This window comes from Peromyscus maniculatus, chromosome 8, assembly GCF_049852395.1.
Source record: "Peromyscus maniculatus bairdii isolate BWxNUB_F1_BW_parent chromosome 8, HU_Pman_BW_mat_3.1, whole genome shotgun sequence".
Taxonomy (NCBI): Eukaryota; Metazoa; Chordata; class Mammalia; order Rodentia; family Cricetidae; genus Peromyscus; species Peromyscus maniculatus.
In genome coordinates, this window is record NC_134859.1 from 12000914 (window position 1) to 12021070 (window position 20157).

At 51.5% G+C, this 20157-nt stretch overlaps 1 protein-coding gene and 1 long non-coding RNA gene across 2 annotated transcripts; one reads left to right on the forward strand and one right to left on the reverse strand.

The window, feature by feature from the left end:
• Positions 1–393: 393 nt before the first annotated feature.
• On the reverse strand, positions 394–18257 carry Mmp25 (matrix metallopeptidase 25). The gene is made up of 10 exons (XM_076577963.1): positions 17603–18257; positions 17061–17193; positions 14637–14778; positions 14254–14543; positions 5044–5220; positions 4865–4949; positions 3466–3548; positions 3018–3170; positions 2677–2934; positions 394–2516 (listed from the first exon to the last, which is right to left on the reverse strand). Exons 1-10 carry the CDS (start codon positions 17708–17710, stop codon positions 2245–2247), a joined length of 1701 nt encoding a protein of 566 aa, XP_076434078.1. The 5' UTR covers positions 17711–18257; the 3' UTR covers positions 394–2244.
• Positions 2111–3686, forward strand: LOC143274532 (uncharacterized). The gene is made up of 3 exons (XR_013053169.1): positions 2111–2223; positions 2635–2806; positions 3384–3686. It is a non-coding gene; the product is annotated as an uncharacterized LOC143274532 (long non-coding RNA).
• Positions 18258–20157: the final 1900 nt, after the last annotated feature.

Sequence of the window (20157 nt, forward strand, 5' to 3'; positions counted from 1 at the left end):
GTGTGTGTGTGTGTGTGTGTGTGTGTGTGTGTGTGTGTGTGTGCTCTCCCCTGGGTGAATGGAAGTCCCCGAGGGGGGGGGGTTAGGGTGGAGAGGAGTTACACCTGTGTTAAGATTCCACAGGCCAAATAAGTGAACTTCATGGTTATGGAGTTAAAATGTGGAGGAGGCTGGTGAGACGGCTCAGCAGGTAAGGAGCCTGCCCCAGAGCCTGATGACAGCCTGAGTTTGACCCCAGGATCTACAGGAAGGAAGGAAAAATATCTCCCACAGATGGCCTCTGACTTCCACACAGGCCTGTGGGCTCACGTGTACCTGTGCAAACACACACACATGAGATCACAACCTGTCTCCTAACAAGATGGGCATTTTGAGAAACCACGTTTTGCTGGGTGTTGGTGGCACACACCTTTATTCCCAGCACATGGGTAGACATGGGCTTTGCTCACTAGCTTCGTTCTTTGGTCTTTCTCAATAAGCAAATCAATCAGTCCGTGCCTCTTGACTGGATGGATTCACTCCGTCAAGAAAACAAGAATGGAGAGATCCCCGTGACATCTGGGACATTCTCCCGTGGAACAGAGTCTGGGGGAGACATAGACGGCTCCCAGTCATCAGCCTGGCCCCGTGGAGAACCCAAGAAGAGGTGGTCCCCAGAAGGACGGCAGCACTGTGAGGAGACCAGCATCTGCTCCTCAGGCTCACTGTGCCTCCTAGCCCTGACTTATAAAAGTGCAGGTTCCTGGCCCCAACACCAGGATGAGGATCAGGCTGAGGGATGGGATCTGCACTCTAAATTCCCAGGAGATGGTGCTGGCACGTGTTTCAAGCCCAGGACTTCGGAGACAGAGGCAGGCAGATCTACAGAGTGAGTTCCAGGACAGCCAGGGCTACACAGAGAAACCCTGTCTTGAAAAAAAATCCCCATGAACTTATTCTGATGAGGAATATTCTAGAATCCATGATCTAGCTCCTGGATATGGGGAAGTTGTTTTTCTTCACTCCTAACCCTGTACAGCTGGGCACCTGGTGGGTGATAAAAAGGCCAGGGCAGGGGCTAGAGCTGTGACTCAGTGGTTAACGCTCATGCCATTGTCATAGAGGATCTGAGGTCTACACTCACCACCCAGGCTGAACAACCACTCCAGGTCCAAGAAGATCCAGAAGTGAGGGCCCCTCAGGTCAGGCCCCCACAGACACAGGCCCCCACTGGCACCCACAGGCCCCCACTGGCACAGGCCCTCACAGGCACAGATCTCTACAGACACACTAAAATTACAATGTTAGAAGAAGACAGAAGAGGAGGAGGCTGCTACAGCCATAGCTGAGAGAGTCATGTCCACATCTTCCCAGCAGCACTGTGCAGATGGGAGCCAAGCTGTTCAAGAAGGAAGCAATGGTCACTTCAGTTGGTGACAGGGACAGGCATCTTAGGATCCCTTCCAATTGAATTGAGATATCCTGAATTCAGGGTGACACCTCCCCCCAGGTTATGTTCAGGGATGAGGGTGACCTGAACTGAGATCACCAGGGCCACAGGAGAAACCCCACCATGTCAACACTGATGTCAACCAGGACTTGAAGCATACCCTAGGGGAGGTATTGATGCTTGGTCTCTGTCCCCACCCTGTGGCAGTGACTGTCAAGGGACATGGAGTACAACAAGGTCAGAAGGCTCAGGAACACATTCAGCGGCCACAGGAGGCACTGGAGTTCAATGTCCTGGTCCTGTTTAACCATCTAGTCAGAGTACAGTCACTGTGCCCTGTAGACCAATTGTGGAGAATCAGAGGAGAGCACATTCCCAGGAAGCCGGTCAGCACAGCAGAACGCAGCACACAACCTGAGGCAGGCGTGGTGTGGCCTCTGTCTGAGGAGACGCGGGATAGAGCGAGCACTGAGTGTCCAATCCACAGTTCAGGTGGGTTCCTAACACCAGTAGCAGCGGCAATGCGCCATTCTTGGCGGTGGAGAGAAAGGGTGAATACCGCCCCCTGTCGGTATCCTTGACTGTGACCACAGCTCCTGAGCCCCAACAGGAAGCAGGCTGGGGGACCCCGGAGGTGTCCGCAGTCTTCAGATAGGAATCCGCCCAGCTCTGTGAGCCTGAGTCCCCCTGTGGGAACAGTGAGGCTCTGCTCCGAGGGAACAAACAGTGAGGTTCCCGCAGATCCCACGACCCCACACTAAGTCGGGTTGCGGGAGACTCCTGCTCCTTTCGAGGTAGGGAGCTGACACCATGTTTCAGCAAGCAAAGACAGATCCAGCCAGTGAGGGCAGGAGGGGCAGCAGGAAGGTCACCAAGAGCTGCCCTGAGGCTTGATTGAGCTCGCAGTGACAATCACAGGTTCCAGTTTTGGGTGTCGTTTTCGGGGAGTTGGGGATTTGAGGGTCATATTTGGGGGCAGGGCAGTCCAGCCACTTGGGCCCCATGGGCTGGGGGGAATCCGACTCAGATTTGACACTCCCCTTCGCAAAGCGCCAGAAATGGGTGCCCTTGAAAAAGTAGGTGTCACCTGTAGGGGAGGAGACACCTCAGAGCCATGGTCCAGACCTGTCCCAAAGCCACTGCTCCTTTTACACACCCACTCCCGGGCCCGGCCCCTCCGTTTTCCCCTTCTTCCCCTCTCCCAGGGACTGCAGTTTGTAGACAAGGACTCCCAGGGCTCCCCACACCTGTGTTGCTGATGGTGACATCGTCTGGCGACGGGGGCGCCCCCTCCCAGAGACTCAGGGCACGTGGGTAGCCAGGGTCCAGGCGCGCGGCCTCCTCGTCATAGCGCCAGTACTGCTGGCCTCGGATCAGGTACGTCTTGCCATTGAGAGGCCAGGAGAACACAGCATCCACTTCTTCTCCAGGGGGAAGCCCAAACTCCACCAGTGGCCGCGCTGCGCCCTCCAGCTGCCGGTCCTGGAACACCCAGAACTGGGGGCCTGGAAGGAGGCATGTTGGTAGTGGAGCAGCAGGGAGGCGCTTCTTAGACCTGCCCTATCCGGTACCCATGACCCCTACCCACCGCTGAAAAGGATGATTCGGCCATCTCGGGGCCGGGCATAAGCAGCCTGGATGACCCTCACGTGTTCGGGCAGCCCCTCCCAAAAGCGGTGCAGCCGAGCTGGACGGGGCGATACCAGCTGTCCTGAGGGTTGGAGGCGCCAGAACCAGGGGCCTGCAGGGGAAGAAGGGAACAAGGCCTGGGGATGTGACAAAGTAAGAGTTCATGTCCTTTCCCTGACCTCCCTCTATCCAACCCAGCGAGTGGCTGGGCAGGGGAGAATCACTGTATATATCAAGCAGATCTATGGCCATCATTTTATCACTTGCCCAGGATGTCTCCCCCACACCACTCCACTTTTTTAACACCAAAATTCTCACCTCCCAGGAAGCTTTGCAGCCTGGGTGAGTCACCTGAAGTGTAAAAGAAGCCAGTCATGCAGATCCAAGGGTCATCCTAAGTGACTTACCTTTGAAGAAGAAGATCTCCCCTCGGATGTTGGCAATAGCATCAAAATTGCCCTCACAGCGATCAGGCACAGGTGTGGAGGGCCTGGGAATGATGAGGAGAGAACAGGAGGTAGGCTTCCCTGTCCTTGATCTTGACTAGTCTGGTAAGGATGCTTCCCATCCGCATCTTTTGTGTGCTTGTGTTGTAGTGATGTATGTGCACGTGTGTATGTGTGTGTGTAGTGATATATGTGCACGTGTGTATGTGTGTACTGATGTATGTGCATGTGTGTATGTGTGTGTGTACTGATGTATGTGCATGTGTGTATGTGTGTGTGTACTGATGTGTGTGCAATTGTGTATGTGTGTGTGTACTGATGCATGTGCACGTGTGTATGTGTGTGTGTAGTGATGTATGTGCACGTGTGTATGTGTGTGTGTAGTGATGTATGTGAACGTGTGTATGTGTGTGTGTAGTGATGTATGTGCACGTGTGTATGTGTGTACTGATTTATGTGCATGTGTGTATGTGTGTGTGTACTGATGTATGTGCATGTGTGTATGTGTGTGTGTACTGATGTATGTGCATGTGTGTATGTGTGTGTGTACTGATGTGTGTGCAATTGTGTATGTGTGTGTGTACTGATGCATGTGCACGTGTGTATGTGTGTAGTGGTGCATGTGCAAGTGTGTATGTATGTGTGTACTGGTGCATGTGCAAGTGTGTGTGTATGCAGGCCATAAGTTGACAGTGTGTCTTCGCTGGTTGCTTTTCACCTTGTGTTTTTGGGGTCTGGGTTTGTTTTTTGAAACAGAGTCTCTCTGTGCAGCCCTCACTATTCTGGAACTTGCTATGTAGACCAGGCAGGTCTTGAACTCACAGAGATCTACCTGTCTCTGCCTCCTGAGAGCTGAGATTAAAGGTGTGCACCACACCTGGCTTCCACCTTATTTTCTGAGACAAGCTCTCTCGTTGAACCCGGAGTTCATTGACTCAGTGAGGCTGGCTGGCCAATGAGCTCCAGGAACCTGCTTGTCTCTGCCTCCCTGAGTCATGGGATTACAGACCCACAGCTCTGGCTCTCCCGGGGCCTTCTCAAATGTGATTTCAGAGCCTCATGCTTGGGTGGCAATTGCTCTGCTCCAGCGGCCATCTCCCCAGCCCTGTGTTTATTATTATTATTTTTTATTTTTATTTATGTGTGTGTGCCACGTGTGTGGGTGTTCGAGAGGGCCACAGGTGTTCTCCAGAGTGGGAGTGACAGGTGGTAGCAGGCTGATTGAAGTGGTTTCTGGGAGCTGAACCTGGGTCCTCAGAGAAAAGCAAATGCTCTTCAACACTGACCATCTGCCCAGCACTTCCAGCCCCTTCCCATGGAGGACCCCGAGCCAGGGTCACACAAATGGCAGGGGACTCACCTGTCAGGGGGCAAGGCTGGAGGCTGTGGAGGGGAAGCCAGGGGTTTCCTTGTGGGCTTGTCACCCGGGGTATGGGACACTTTCCCTGTGGGAGAGGCAGACAGATATGGGTTCCCTGACCTGCTGTACAGGTCATAAGGAAGCTACACCTGGGGTGGTTTGGCGTCTCCCTTCCATACCATAGAGCTGCTGCAATCCATCACGGTCATCTTGGGACAAGCGGTATTTGTCAGGGTCACCCACCGGGCCCTGGTAGAAGGGTCTCATAATGGAGTTGGGAGCAGAAGAGTGGCCAAGGCCTAGGGCGTGGCCAAACTCATGAACAGCTACTGCAAACAGGTCGGTTCCTTCGCCATCTGGGGAGAGAGGACAGAGGGCGGAGCTAAGGCCACCCCACATTGGGAAGGGAGCACAGGCATTGGGTCTGCTGTCCTGGAAGAAGACCCAGGGGACCCTGGGGTGTGGACTCCAGCTCCTCTGCCCTGACTCTTTCTGATCGGCACCACCCGCCTGTGCTCCTTCAACCATTCAGCAAATATTTTTGCTGTGGCACTGGGCTGTGGGGTCAAGAAGCCCAGAGGTCAGAAGAAAGGTGTCCTTGCGCTGCCGGAGCCCCTCACCCACCGAGGGAAAACTGATTATAGAGACTTAGGGTGCAGAAGGCCTGGGTGCCCGGCACCTGGAGTACCCCCTGCCAATTCCTGCCTGTGGGTAGAAATCCCTACTCTGGGGACTGGAGACATGGATCATCGGTTAAGAGCTGCTCTTCTGGAAGTTGTGAGTTCAATTCCCAGCAACCACATGGTGACTCACACCCTGATGCCCTCTTCTAGAATAAAAGTGACCATGTAGATAGACCAGTCATATACAAAAATAAACAAATACTGGGGCTCGAAAGGTGGACCTGCAGTTAAGAGCACTGGCTGCTCTTCTGAAGGACACAGGTTCAATTCCCAGCACCCACATAACGGCTGTCCACCATCTACATTGGAATATGCTGTCCTCTGCTGGCAGAAAGCTGTATGTGCAGATAGAGCACTCACATACATTAAATAAATAAGTAAATAAATAAATAAATAAAGCTTTAAAAATCTTTTTAAATAATCGGAAGAAATAAAGAAATCCCCCACTGCTGGGTGTGGTGGTGTAGGCCTTTGTTCTCAGCATTCAGGAGGCAGAGACAGGAGAATCTCTGTGTGTTACAGGCCAGCCTGGCCTACATAGCAAATTAAAATGTAGCCAGGACTACATAGAGAGACCATGTCTCAAAAAAAAGAAAGAAAAAAGAAAAAAAAAGAAAAAAAAAGCCCCAACCTCCTCTTCCTGCCTCCATCTCCCCAGGATCTCTTTCATTTCTTTTCTTCCATCCCTTCTGTTCTTGGATCCACATCTCCAGGCCATTTCCCAGCCCTCACATCTCTGCCCTCGCCAACCCCGCACCCCCCACCCCATCCCCACCCCCACCTTGCTGCCCTCCTCCAACTCAGGGAGGACCAGAGCTCCCACACAGACACTCCCAGACCACAGCCAGCTGCTCTGGCGCCTCTTCCCGCCACAGCTTCTTCCCTGGGGATCCCACCCAGGCCCGGCCAGAGCTCTGGATACTTGGCTTCATCGATCTCTGACTTCATCGGCTAAGAAGGCCTGTCCGGAAGACACTAAGACAGTTAACAGCCAGGCAGCCCGTCAGCAAGGCCCAGGTTTCTGAATGTTGCTCCACCTCATAGTTTCTAACCAGTATTAATGATACTGAAAGTGAGATATTTAGATATAACTGGTGAGCAAAAAAGCAACTTGCTCTTACCTGTCAAATCTACCAGTGAAATAACAGGAAAAACAAAAAAACTACTTTTTTTTTTTTTTGAGACTGGGTCCCACTCTATAGCCCTGGCTGGACTTTAATTCACTATTCAGACTGAGCAGGCCTTGATCTTGATTCAATCCTCCTGCCGCTACCTCCTCAGTATATGCCACTATACTTGGCATACCAGGTAAATTCTAAGAGCAGCAAATGTTAGGCTTGGGTTCATCTTAGACTTCTATCTCCTATCATTTTTTATTATTATGTATACAGTGTTCTGCCTGCATGTATACCCGCACGCCACAAGAGGGCGCCAGATCTCATTACACAGGATTGAGCGCCACCATGTAGTTGCAGGAAATTGAACTCAGGACCTCTGGAAGGGCAACCATCTCTCAGTCACCAAAAGTCAGAGGCGGAGCCAGGCCGGAAGGTGAGTGCCCCGGCTGTGCCCCTGCCTTTTGCCAGGTCCTGTCTTCAGGTGAACCTGTTCGAACTACAATTGAACTTCCATGTTGGCTGCAGGTCATCTTATTGCTCTGAATCCTTTTACTGAGAAATCAGAGGAAGTTGGGTGTCTCAATCAGGGTGTTCTCTTTCTCCTTCCTTATCTCACCTCTCTTGGGGCAACATGGGCCTTCCGGGCCCTGAACCCCTTCCTGCACCTTTCTCACGCTAGGCGGGTGGAGAAAATTGCATAATCACCCTAACGAACCCTGTGAGAGCCCTGGTGGACAATGTTCAGGGTCCCTGTCACCACCTGGCTTTCTTGTCCTTGGCCTAGCAGGTGGCTGCTTTGGTCCTCTCAACTTCTAGGTCCACAGCCCCTCAAAGATGGACCGGACTCAGCCCCACCTTGTCAGACACAGCGGCAAGTGTGCCTCCTATTTCATCAAGACAGACGGGGCTGGGGATGGACTCAATCCGGAGAGAGCTTGCCTAGCATGCAGAGTCCTGGGTTGGCTTCCCAGTGCAACGTCAAGAAGCCGTGACGGTGCATGCCTGTGACAGAGAGGGTGGTAGAATGAGCAGGAGTCCAAGGTAATTCTTAGCAAGTTTGAGGCCAGCCTGAGATACTCGAGACCCTTAATAAAAAACAAAATAAAACCAGAGGGCTGGAGGGACGGCTCAGCTATTAGGAATGTTTACTGCTCTTCCAGAGGCCCCCCTTTGGCTCCCAGCCCCCACCTCGAGTGGCTCACACCTGCCCGTAACTCCAGGTCCAAGGAAGTCTGTACCTTCCTCTAGTCCCTGCACACTCATATGCACACACCACACACAGACGGACATACACATCACTAAAAACAACAAAAATGAATCTTAAAAACAACACCAGAACCAAACAAAATGAAAAGGCAGGCAATGCAATGTAACGTCACTTCTGGTACACACGTACACACGGGCAGATAGCTTCTCGGCTCCACGTTCACCTCTTGTCTCCTGTCCATGCTCATTTCTTTCTTTCTTTCTGTCCAGGCATCCATGCCCCCACTCTCAGTTTTGAGACAGTGTATATAAACTCTGTAGACCAGGCTAGTCTGAACTCATCTGCCTGCTTCTGTCTGCCAAGTGCTGGGGTGAAAGGTGTGCCCCCCCACACCCTTTCTATCTAGGCATCCACATCCTCCTTCTGTTGACTCACTGGGAGATCCAGTGCTTAAAACACTTCATCCTGAGCCACCCTTTCAACTGGTCCAGGCTCCCAGCCTCACTAGTGGCCGCCTTGCTCTTTAGCCAAGTTCTCAGTGGTTTGAAGAGTCCTCACTTCCTCTCTTCTTCTCACGCCTAACTCTACAGTTTGGGACTCTTCTCACACCCAGAAAGCAAGCAGGCACCAAAAGGTCACTTGTCAGCCAGGTGGTGGTGGTGAGTTCGAGGCCAGCCTGGTCTGCAAATCGAGTTCTAGGACAGCTGAGCTGTTATACCAAGAAACCTTATTCCAAAAAACCAAAACCAAAGAGGAAAAAAAAAAGTCACTTGTCCCCACATAACTAAATCCTGGCCATGTGACTTACTGGACTTGTTCCCCGCGTCGCTGTGTCTAACCACTTCCTCTGAACTTCTGCTCATCATCTGGCAGCCTGTTTCCTCCCCTCCTCCATTGTTTTAGGTTTGGGGGTTTTTCCAAGACAGTATCTCTTGTCTGCAGGCCTCGATCTTTGTGTAGATTATTCACCAACTGGTCATTTGTATCGACCACCCAGCCTTTGCCTCCAAACACTGGGATTATAGGCATGTACCCCCCCCCAGGTCCCCATCTCTCTTCCCAGCCACCCACTTCTTAATGTCCAGTCTCTCCATTGCTCTGTATTTGACTTTTGCGTTCTATACTTTCTTCCTGGCCCCTCGCCACCCCTCCCCAGGCTCAGCTCTGAGAGCAGCTGGCAATGCAGTCAGGAGCACGGGTGCCCACGAGCGAAAAGACCACAAGCCACGTGGCGAGCGGGGACTCTTGTCCCCTCATCTCTCAGCGGAGGAAACAGAGCAACAAGGCAGAGTCATCTGTACTGGTTATGAGGGGAGGAACCGGAGCTGACTCAGCCTCAAAGCTGAGCTGCATGCACTGGAGGTGCAGCTCTGTGGTCTGCACAAGCTCCTGGCCTGCATCTCTAGCCTCACAGTGCTGCAGGATGCTGCTTTGCTGTCACAGTCCGGGACTGGCTGCCAGTGCCCCACAGAGCCTGGGCACCAGACCCAACTATCCCCCCCCCATCCTACCCTAGCGCAGTAAACGACTGATTGCTACAAAGCTGAGAAGAAGCTGGCCTCACATCCACGGTCGGCTCTGTCCCCTCCTGCTTCCCTTTCTCCCAAGAACCATTTCCCTTGAGAAACTCCTTACTTAAGAACTTCTATCTGGCTGGCTGGTTGTGGCACACACCTTTAATCCCAGCACTCAGGAGGTAGAGGCTGGCAGATTTCTGTTAGTGAGTTCCAGGACAGCCAGGGCTACACAGAGAAACCCTGTTCTGAAAGACGAAACAAAACAAAAAACAAACAAGAAAAAAATAAAAATAAAAACAGGAGGCTGGAGAGATGGCTCACCAGGTAAGAATACTGGCTGCTCTTCCAGAGGTCCTGAATTCAATTCCCAGCACCCACATGGTGGCTCACAACCATCTTCTGGAATAAAGGAGTACATGCAGATAGAGCGCTCATTTACATGAAATAAATAAATAAAATCTTCACAAAACAAAGACAAAGAAACAAAATTTCTATCTGGAAACAAGAGAAAAATATACAAAAAAAGAAAGAAAGAAAGAAAGAAAGAAAGAAAGAAAGAAAGAAAGAAAGAAAGAAAGAAAGAAAGAAAGGAAAGAAGGAAGGGAAAGAAAGGAAGGAAGGAAGGAAGAAAGCCAGGTGGTGGTGGTGCACGCCTTTAATCCCAGCACTCAGGAGACAGAGGCAGGCGGATCTCTGTGAGTTCGAGGCCAGCCTGGGCTACAGAGCGAGATCCAGGACAGGCACCAAAACTACACAGAGAAACCCTGTCTTGAAAAACCAAAAAAAAAAAAAAAAAAAAAAAAAGAAAAAGAAAGAAAGAAAGAAAGAAAGAAAGAAAGAAAGAAAGAAAGAAAGAAAGAAAGAAAAAGAAAAAAGAACAGTTCAGTGAGGGAGAGGGAGGGCAGGAAAAGAATTACTAACTGAAGCTCTACTTCTAAGAAACCTGACCTAGAACAGAATTGGGAGTCCAAGCTCTAAAGAGGATGCTAACCCTCCCTGCCGCCTACACAGAACACAAACCCACTGCCAACACACACCCTGACCCACACTCAGCAGCCTCAGCAGCCCACCGCTTCCTCCCCATGGACACAAACAGAAGCAGTCTTCTAGGATGCCCCACTGAACCTGGCCCCGTCATCACCTCACCCTCCCTGTCACTAGGGGTCTAGTCGGATGGCAATCTGGACCTGTTCTGACTTCGCTCCCATCTGCCCCTCCACATCAGTCCCCACATTCTCTGACCCGGACTCTTTGGCCACTCCCTCCCCCTTCACCTCTCTCCACTCTCCCTCCAGTCCACTCCCCCTGCATCCAGGAATAGTTCTAGGATGCAAAACTATTTGATGTGTTCCCATAGTTTCCCAAATCCCGTTGGTCAATCTGCTTGCTTTCCAAAGCCCTTTGTAATCTCGAGCCCACTCTCCTCTGTGACATCATCCCTTCTTGTGTAATATTAGAAGGACCAGCCTTAACATTATACTTCCCAGGGGCTCAGGAGAGAAAATGACCAAGGGCAGGAATTGTTTTCGGGAAATGAATCTAAGTCCACCAAGCTCTGAGTCCGTCTACTTCATTCCTCTGAGATAAAATCCTGTCTACACAGCCTCAGTTCTGTTCTCGTGCCTGGCTCCTCTCTTGACTGATTTCTTTCTACCTTTAACTACTGTTCCCTCTAAGTTCTATCTTAATTCTCTCATCTTAATTCTGCCTCATCTAGGTCCTTCTCATCTCATTCTTACCCAGCTAGTTCTTCCCCATCTGGCTCTTCCTCATCTTCCATCTCGTTCACACGTTCTCGCTGGTCAAAAATCCTCCTTATCCCTCTCAGTTCTCCGTCCTCAAGTTCTCCTCTCCTCTCTTCCTCTGTCTCCTCATACCTCTAAATTCTATCCTCCCTCTCTGAAAATAAAACTGCTTTTTTATCCCTTGGACTCTTATCTGTCCAAGCTATCTGCCACTTTTCTGCAGGGTAGGGAAAAGTGTGCTCAGTCGCTAGGCAGCCTGTGTACAGCTAGATGCCTCTGGTGATAGTTAAAGGGAGATCTGGAACTAGAGGTAAGATTTGGGAAAGGAGGAAGTTAAGCTTAATTGGCACATCCGCCAGGCCTTCTCAAACAGGTAATTTGGACACTAGAGTCTGTTCTTAGACAGTACAGAGGTATCTCTGATAAGGTACTTTCATCCCTCTGGGGATGGACCTGGCCGGATGCTGCCAATGATGATAATTACAGGGAGGCTTGAACTGGGGTTCTGGCTGCCCATAGCTGTCAGCGCAGAAGGTTATCTAAATATTCCTAGAAGTGGTTAGGTAAGGAGTTAAAGGTCTATAAAGTTAGTAAGGCTGTAAGAAAAGGAGGGTCTGAGCTAAATTGTGTAAAGCTATTACTTAAGGTCCACCTGACCTAGGCGGTGTCTCCGTGTGGAATTTACCTTAAAATCAGGAGACTTGCATGTGCACTGTTGTTTCTGTTAGTCCTTGAATGTGGCTAAGGGAGATATCTGATTCCAGTGCTGAAAGGGGAGAAATGGATGAGCTGGGGGGGAAGGAAGCCTTTCCTGAGGCTGTTCTCCAAACACCTGGAATGTGTATGTCCAGAGAGTGATCGGTCCACACTGTTAGCCCTTCTTAGGGAAAAGTCAATTGGGAAAACTATGAAGGCACACATGATTTTCATAACAGAATGCAGCTGATCTATAACAAGCCAAATAACACGAAAAGCTCCTTGGAATTTGGCTTCCTCTGAAGGAATTCCTTGATCCCTTCAGGTAGTAGCTTTGCCATAACCAGCTGAGTTCTTATGATATATTCCTGCGGCCCGTGCAATCCCCGCTGAAGCCACCCACAATTTGGTTTTCCAGCCATGGAGGCTCCAGACCATATCTCCCCTCAGTGGTTCCTCCCAAGTCTGGCTACATGGCACTCAGCCATCTCACTGGCTGGTGTGTTCTTGTATGTCCCTATACCTATGCACCTCAGATGAACAAGACTTTGTCCATCTGGCCTGTGACACCTGGCACTCAGCGCTCTTTGTTGTCTTGTTCAAGACTTGGTCACTCTGTAGCCCCAGGTTGGCCTCAAACTTGCTACAATCCTTCTTTAGCCTTCTAAGCACTAGGATTCCAGGTGTGCACATCACACCTGCTCGGAACCTTGTCTTTTAAAAATAAAATGTTTGTCTTGAGTTGGAGTCTTTTTTGATTTGGTTTTTCAAGACAGGGTTTCTTTGTGTAGCCATGGCTGTCCTGGAACTCTCTCTGTAGACCAGGCTGGCCTCGAACTCACAGAGATCCACCTGCCTCTGCCTCCCAAGTGCTGGGACTAAAGGCATGCACCACCACGCCCAGCTCTGGAGTCTCGCTCTACATCTTCAGCTGGTTTCAATTTCATAATCCTCCTGCCTCAGCTTCTCAAGCACTGGGATTACAGATATGTGCTGTTACCCTCAGTGCCACCACATCTGGCACATGTGTGTATTTAAACAGAAAGAGTCACCACTTCTAGGAAGTCTCCTCTGCTCAAGAGTACTAGGCTGCCACCTCCTCGGGAAACTCAAGCTGAGAACTTCCTCTGCTAGGATTTCTGGCTATCTCGTCACTGTACGTAGTAATGACAGTCACTCTTCTGCATAAATGATGGACAAAGAGGTGTTTGAGTTTTTCACACCAGTCCATCTCTGAGCTGGGCACTTGACAAGGCACTTTTTTTTTTTTTCTCTCTCTCTTTTGAGACAGGGTTTCAGTGTGTAGCCTTGGCTGCCCTGGAACTCGATCTGTAGACCAGGCTGGCCTTGAAATCAAAAGAGATCTGCCTGCCTCTGCCTCCCTAGTGCTTGATCAAAGGTGTGCACCACCACTGCCTGAGCTGGGCACTTGAAAGGCCTCTGTAGTGGTAATTTTGGATTGATTTGGTTGTGCCCATGTGGATGTTGCTGTGAAGGTTTTTCAGAGATTTGACTACCATCTACTCTCACTAAAGCAGACAGACCACATTCATCCAGGCCCTACGCGCAAACGCTGGGGGTTCTAGGAGGGAAGAAATTCTATCTCAAGACTGTAACAGAAATCTAGCTTGAGTTTTCATCCTGCTTTACAAATTTTGGTCATGCTAACTCCTACAATCTCCATGCGCCAATTCCTTAAAGTAAATCTCTTGTAGGACATCCTGGACTAAATAGTGAGCTCAAAGCCAGCCTGGGCTATAACAGTGAGACCAAGTCTCAAAAAAACAAAACCAAAAACCTCTTTTTAAGTATTTTTTAGGGGTGGGGGAGGGGCTGGAGACTAGAGAGGTAGTTTAGTGATTGGGAGCACTGGCTGTTCTTCCACAGGATCCAGGTTCTATTCCCAGCACCCACATGGTAGATCACACCGTTATGTAATGCCAGTTCCATATCCTCTTCTGGCTTCCTAGGGCACCAGGCAATGAACCTGGTACAGACATTCAGGCAGATAAAACATCCATACACATAAAATTAATCAGCTTTTTAAAAAGTTTTTTGTTTGTCTGGGATGCAAGCTCTCTCTATGTAGCCCTGCTGGGCTCACTATGTAGACCAGGCTAACCTCAAATTCACAGATATCCACCTGCCACTGTCTCCTGAGTGCTGGGATTAAAACTGTGTGCTACCATGCTATGCAGCGCGCACGTGTGTGTGTGTGTGTGTGTGTGTGTGTGTGTGTGTGTGTGTGTGTGTTCTGAACCCATACATGCTGGACAAGCAGTATTACCACTGTACTGCACACCTCCAGCTCCTCTGGGGAAATCCCTGACTGACCTAGCTTTCATCAATCAATTAATATAAACCCAGTTCTTCAGCACAGACAGATCTGAAGAGGGGACCACTCTGAAGATGGAAACTTTTACCTTTTGACCCAAAAGTCCAGGTCTCCTCATCGTCAAAGTGAGTGTCTCCAGAGATGGGGTGCTCCCCAGGGAAGAAGGCATGAGCCAGGGTGCCACCAGGCCCATCAAAGGGGTAACTGTCTTGGTGGTAGCCCCGGGAAAAGTGGATAAGGATGTCAGGCTCCTGGTGCCGAGAATCCACCTCCTGGAAGGTAAGGCCTGACTCAACAGCCCAGACAGTCAGGGCATAGCTCATGAGGGTCCGCACCATCGGCTGGCTCAACTGGGAGTTCTGAGAGAAGGACTGGATCCTGAGGAGAGAGGAGGAGAGCCAGGGGCTGTGGAGGGAATGGCCAGCCAGACAAGTTAGCAGGCCAAGGGGAAGCACAGGCACCCAGACCTACCTCCACGTCAGGGTGCGCTTCTTCCACACGCTGCCACTCAGAGCATAGCGTCGCCGCCGCCGCCGCCTGACCAGCCCAGCAGGCCCCAGAATATCAGGCAGGGAACAGCGGGGTTTGTGCATGGTGGCTATCGTTACTGGGTCTGTGGAGACAGGCATGGTGAGTAACAGGACAGTCTGTCATCATGGTACCAAATAATTAAGAAATTGGCTGAATGGAGCTGAACAGTTAGCTCAACAGTTAAAGCCACTGGCTGTTCTTCTAGAGGACCTGAGTTCAAGTCTCAGCACCCATGTGGTGGCTCACAATAGTCTGTCACTCCAATTTCAGGGGACCCGACACCCTCTTCTGACCTCGATGATGCATAGACATAATACACAGGCCAAATACCCGAACACATAAAATAAAAACAACTGAGTCTTTAAAAAAGAAAGAAACTGGCTAATGCCTCAAGCCTGGACCCAGTCACTGTGAAAGCTAGCTTAAGCCAGGCACTCTCTCTGCTTGACCATGGGTGGACTGGCCACTGTAGGAGGCACTTAGAGGCTTAAGCTGGGTCTCTTGTACCACTTCCCCAGCCCCAGTGGGTGGATCCTGAAGGAAGGTACTCCAAAGGTGAAATGGCGTGCATCTGTGTGTGCCTAGGGGTCCACGTGCAGCTGTGACTGTGGAGACCAGAGGCCAGCCTTGGATGTCATTCTTCACCTGCTATAATCTTGGGTGTTTGAGACAGCATCTCTGACTTGGTGCAGAACTCTCCAGCTAGGTTGGACTGGCCAGTGAGTCCCAAGGATCTGCATCCCTACCTCCACAGAGCTGGGAGGACAAGGCATTCCACCAGGCCCCTTTTCAGCTGGGTTCTAGGGATCAAATGCAAGCCTTCATGCTTACAAGGCAAACGCTTAACCAACTGGACCACCTCCCCTTTAAGGCCAGAGCTCCAAAAGGCTGCCGTCTCGCGTGGAAGCTGCCCATCACTCACTTTTTGTTGTTGTTCTTGTTTGTTGTCCCCCCTCCCCTGACACACACCGGCTTTTTAAGAGTTTCTCTGTGTAACTCTGGCTGTCCTGGAACTCATTCTGTAGACCAGGCTGGCCTTGAACTCGAACTCAGAGATCCGCCTCTATCTGCCTCCCAAACACTAGGACTAAAAACGTGCGCCACCATCCCACCACCACCCTGCCTCATGGGATGCTGATCACAGTCTGAAAACCAGCAGGGCTCTTTAGTCCGCAACAGCTAACCATCCCTTCTCAACTTAGGTCTATCTGTAAAGCCCCTTTCTACGCATTTCCAGGAGACATCTCACCTTCAAACGAGGTCACACCACATCTCACTGGTAGCAATAGCAAACCGTAGCCAAGGACATAGTGATGTCACACTCTGTTCCAGGCTGCGGGTGAGCAGAGTAGGGGGAATTTTTTCCAAGCTCCTCTGCCTTTCTATTTCACTCTGCACATGAGAGCCCTCAGCTCTACCTCCAAAATATACTCTGGGCCACATCCCCACCTCTACTTCCCAGCACCCCCTGCAAAAGGCTCCTGGTTCTCCATCCACCCACCACTCTCCAACGGCAGACAAAAGATGCTGAAGGACAAACCAGAGCTGAGCATGATGGCCACTGTTTCCCGTCTGTCCACTCGGGGAGGTTGAAACAGAAGGACCACATGTTTAAAACCAGCCTAAGCAACACAGAGGAATATCCACCCCCACAATAAAACAAACAACAAAAACCTGAAAGTCAGATCAAGCTGCTTCCCTCCTCTGAGCCCTCCTTCCCTGGCTTCTTATTGTCCGTGGAACAAACCTCTTTCAAGGTCACCTAATCAGGCGCCTGCCTAAGCCCCCCGGCCTGCCTTGCACGGCAGGCAGATAAACCTGTGTCTGCCACAGTTCTTTTGAAGTTACTGGGCCATTTCCCCCCACATTTCCCTGTCGCTGTGTCCTCCTATTTGTGATCTTAGCTTATAAGCTCACATGACATCTTTCAGAGTAGCTTGCCCAGCTAGAGGCAGTGGGTACAGACCTGGAATTTCAGCGCTCAGGCTGAGGCGGGAGGATCTTGAGTTCGAGGCCAACCTGTGCTTATACAGCAAGACTGTCTCCAGAAACAAATCAGTGGCCTACCCTAACCAGACTAGCTCTTAGCGTTTGGTCTTCTTCAGAATGGCACCATCGGAAATAATTTTGCATATTGATCTGTTTCTTCCTTCCTCAGAATGTCAGCTCCAGGCAGTGGGGGCCAGATCTGTGGCAACAGCGGAGGCTGACAAAGCCAAAACCGGTTATCTGGATGCCCGCAGACCTCCAAGGTCTGGGCTAGGAGACCCAGCATCTCTATGTGATTCAGGCGTTCCCTGCGGTTTAAAGACTCTGGGTCACCGACTGAGGCAGGACCGCCTCGTGTAGTGCAGGGCTACCTACCCATTTGGCCTGTCTCAGGCAGCCCGGCAAATCTCTGCATGACTTTGATGGCATCCTGCAGCTTCGCAAGGCTCTGCAGCTGGGCTTGGGTAGGATCTGCCGGCGGCAGGTAGCCATAGCGAGTCAGCCAGTCCTAGGGCACGGGAGAGGAACCATGAAGCACTAACAGGATGGGGCGTTCCTTTCTCACCGTTATTTGAAAAGACCAACCCTCTAGGGAATCCAGAGCCAACGCTCCTAGCCCCGGATGATAGAACCCACCTCCCTTATACACACGGCCAGGGTCCCCAACCCCCGGCTCTGAGTTTTTCAAGTCTTTATAGATGTAGCAGGTGAGGCCTCAGTTTCCCATTTTAGCTCCTTTCCACACTTCCGAATCTCAGCCACCAAACCACCAGAGAGAAGAGCCAGTAATCCAGGGCCCCCAGAGCTTCAGGACATTTGAATCCAGCCCGCTCTTTCCTTCAGACCCAGGAGTCCGCCCTGCACCTTTCCTTTTACAGGCTCTCTGTGATCTCAGGAGCCAGCGGACCGAAGCTCACCACGCCCAGGCTCACGTCCTGCGCCCTGGGAATCGGAGCGCGCACAGGCTGCAGCAGAAGAACCAGCAGAAGCGCCAGAAACCGGAGCTCTAGCGCCCACAGCCTCATGGCGTGTTCAGCCTGGACCTCCGGGGCACTCGAAGGGGCCCTGACTCCGGCCGCCCTGGAGGTCTGGAGGAGGACAGGGACCCGGCGAGGATCTAGGGAGCCGACACAGGGTAGTAGAGATGAGCAGGAGAGATCCGGGATCCTAGGAGGCACAGCAGGGGCTGAACGGCGATAACCGAACCCGAACGAGGGTCCTCGGAGGGTGGAGAAGGCGCAGGAGGGGACAGAGATCCGGTAAAGAGGTCCACTATGGGGGCCTCTCCAGTGCCCCGGCCCCCAGATGCTGTCCCGGCCTGGGCGCTGCGCCAACTGCCCCACCTGCAAGTGGAAGCCTGGATGGGGCGGGGCTCACTGCGATAAGTGCTAAGGGTGCGGCGGGGGAAGTAGTCCAATCTTCCAATGTCCAGCCCGAGGGGAGGGCCAGGGGTTCCCCCCCCCCTCCGCTCACTGGGACGCAGGGACTCTCCTGAGAGCTCAAGGACTAGCGGTGGGGCAAGAGGTCTAATGCGTCCTCTCCTCCACAGCCTCCGTCAGAAAAGTTTCTGTTCCCAGATCGGGGACTCCTGGAGCAGGCCTTGCTTCTGCTTCCTTCGGACCGCGAGCCGGGGGAGGGGTGGCCGGAGCTCCCTTCCCCCACGCATCCTGCCGCTCTGCCGGGGGACCCCAGGCTACCGGCAGTCTCAGCTCCGCTGCTTCCTTTCGCCGCAGGATACCAGCCCGGGCCAGCTGTGCTCAGCATGAATACCCCGGACCATTCATTGTCCCAACCCACCTAAAAGGCTCCGCTCTGAGCACCAGGCGCTGGCATCTCTAGCTCAGGACCAGTTCCCATCTCAAGGTGTTCTCACCAGGGACTAGGCATTTAAACCCAAAACCTGCACCCAGAGGAGACAGCAAAAGGTGGAAGAGGCAATCCCTGGGGAAAGGGCACGGCCTGGGGACCAGCAGAGGCTCCCCTCCAGCCAAAGGAACCTGGAGATAGGAGACCAGACTAGTGGAGAACGGCTGAGAGGAATCAGGCTGCGGGTTAGAATGGAAGGAGATTATGGTCAACGGAGTGTGTGTTGACTGCTCGCTATCAGGAGCAGCAGGAGGAGATCCATTTGCATTTCAGACAAAATAAACAGTGTGCAGGATGAACAAGCAGCAAATGTAAACTAAAACATTGGTATCCTGTATTCTTCTGCCGAGCTGTGGACAAGTATCACAGACTGGGTGACTTACACAGAAATTCAAGGAGCCAGTACAGCTGGTTTCCCTTTGTAGGGACACCAGTCATTGGGTTTAACTTAACCAACTTTCTTTTTCCCCCTCTCTCATACATTACATCCTGATGGCAGTTTCCCCTCCCTCCAGTCCTCCTAGCCCCTCCCCTGCCCCTCCCCCAGATCCACTCCACCTCCGTTTCCCTTTTAAAAAAAAAAAAAAAAAAAAAAAAAAAAAAAAGGCAGGTCTTCCAGGGATATTCACCTAACAAGTTACCATAAACCAGGTGGTAGTGGCGGCGCATGCCTTTAATCCCAGCATTTGGGAGGCAAAGGTAGGCAGATCTTTAGGTTCCAGGCCAACCTGTACTGCCCACGACTTCCAGGACAGCCAGGGCTTCAAAGAGAAACTTTGTCTCAAAAAAACAAAACAAAACAAAAAAGGATTGAATCTTAACTCTGTAGCCTACTCTGTAATAGACCTTGAGCTCATGGCAATCCTCCTGCCTCAGCCTCTGGAGTATCACGATTACCAGTGAGCACCACTACACCCACCAAGGAATGGCTTTTATTGTACGGGGGGGGGGGGGGGGGGCGGGCGGGCGTGCGAGGGGGCGCGGGGTGTGTGTGTGTGTGTGTGTGTGTGTGTGTGTGTGTGTGTGTGTGGAGGGCTGTGGCAGGAGTCCTTTGAAAGTGGCCAGGGCTTTCCAGGTTTAAATGCGTCTCCAGAGTGAGAGCATAAGGTCTCAGCTTGCTTCGATGCGTCGAAGGCACAGCATTTGAAAGCCATCAGCAAACGGACACTTGTTGGTTGTGAGCCTAGCCTGCAGCAACTGAGCCGTCTCTCCAGTCTGCAGCTAAACGGTTTAATAAGGAATTACAGGTAGGTAGGCACTGGGCTGGTCGTCCTGACCCTTGGAAGTTGGAGGCAGAAAGATCAAAAGTTTAAGGTCAGGGCTGGAGAGACGACTCCGCAGTTAAGAGCACTGGCTGCTCCTCCAGACCATCAGGGTTCAATTCCCAGCACCACATGGTGGCCCACAACTGACTGTAACTCCAGTCCTAGAGAATCCGACACCTTCTTCTGGCCTCCTTGTGCAGCACACCCATAGGATGCACAGGTGTGCATGCAGGTAATACACCTAGCAGCATACACATAAAATAATTAAAAAGAAATATAAAGGGTCAGGATCATCTTCAACAACATGAAAGACTGAGGTCAGCATGGGATACATCAAGTTG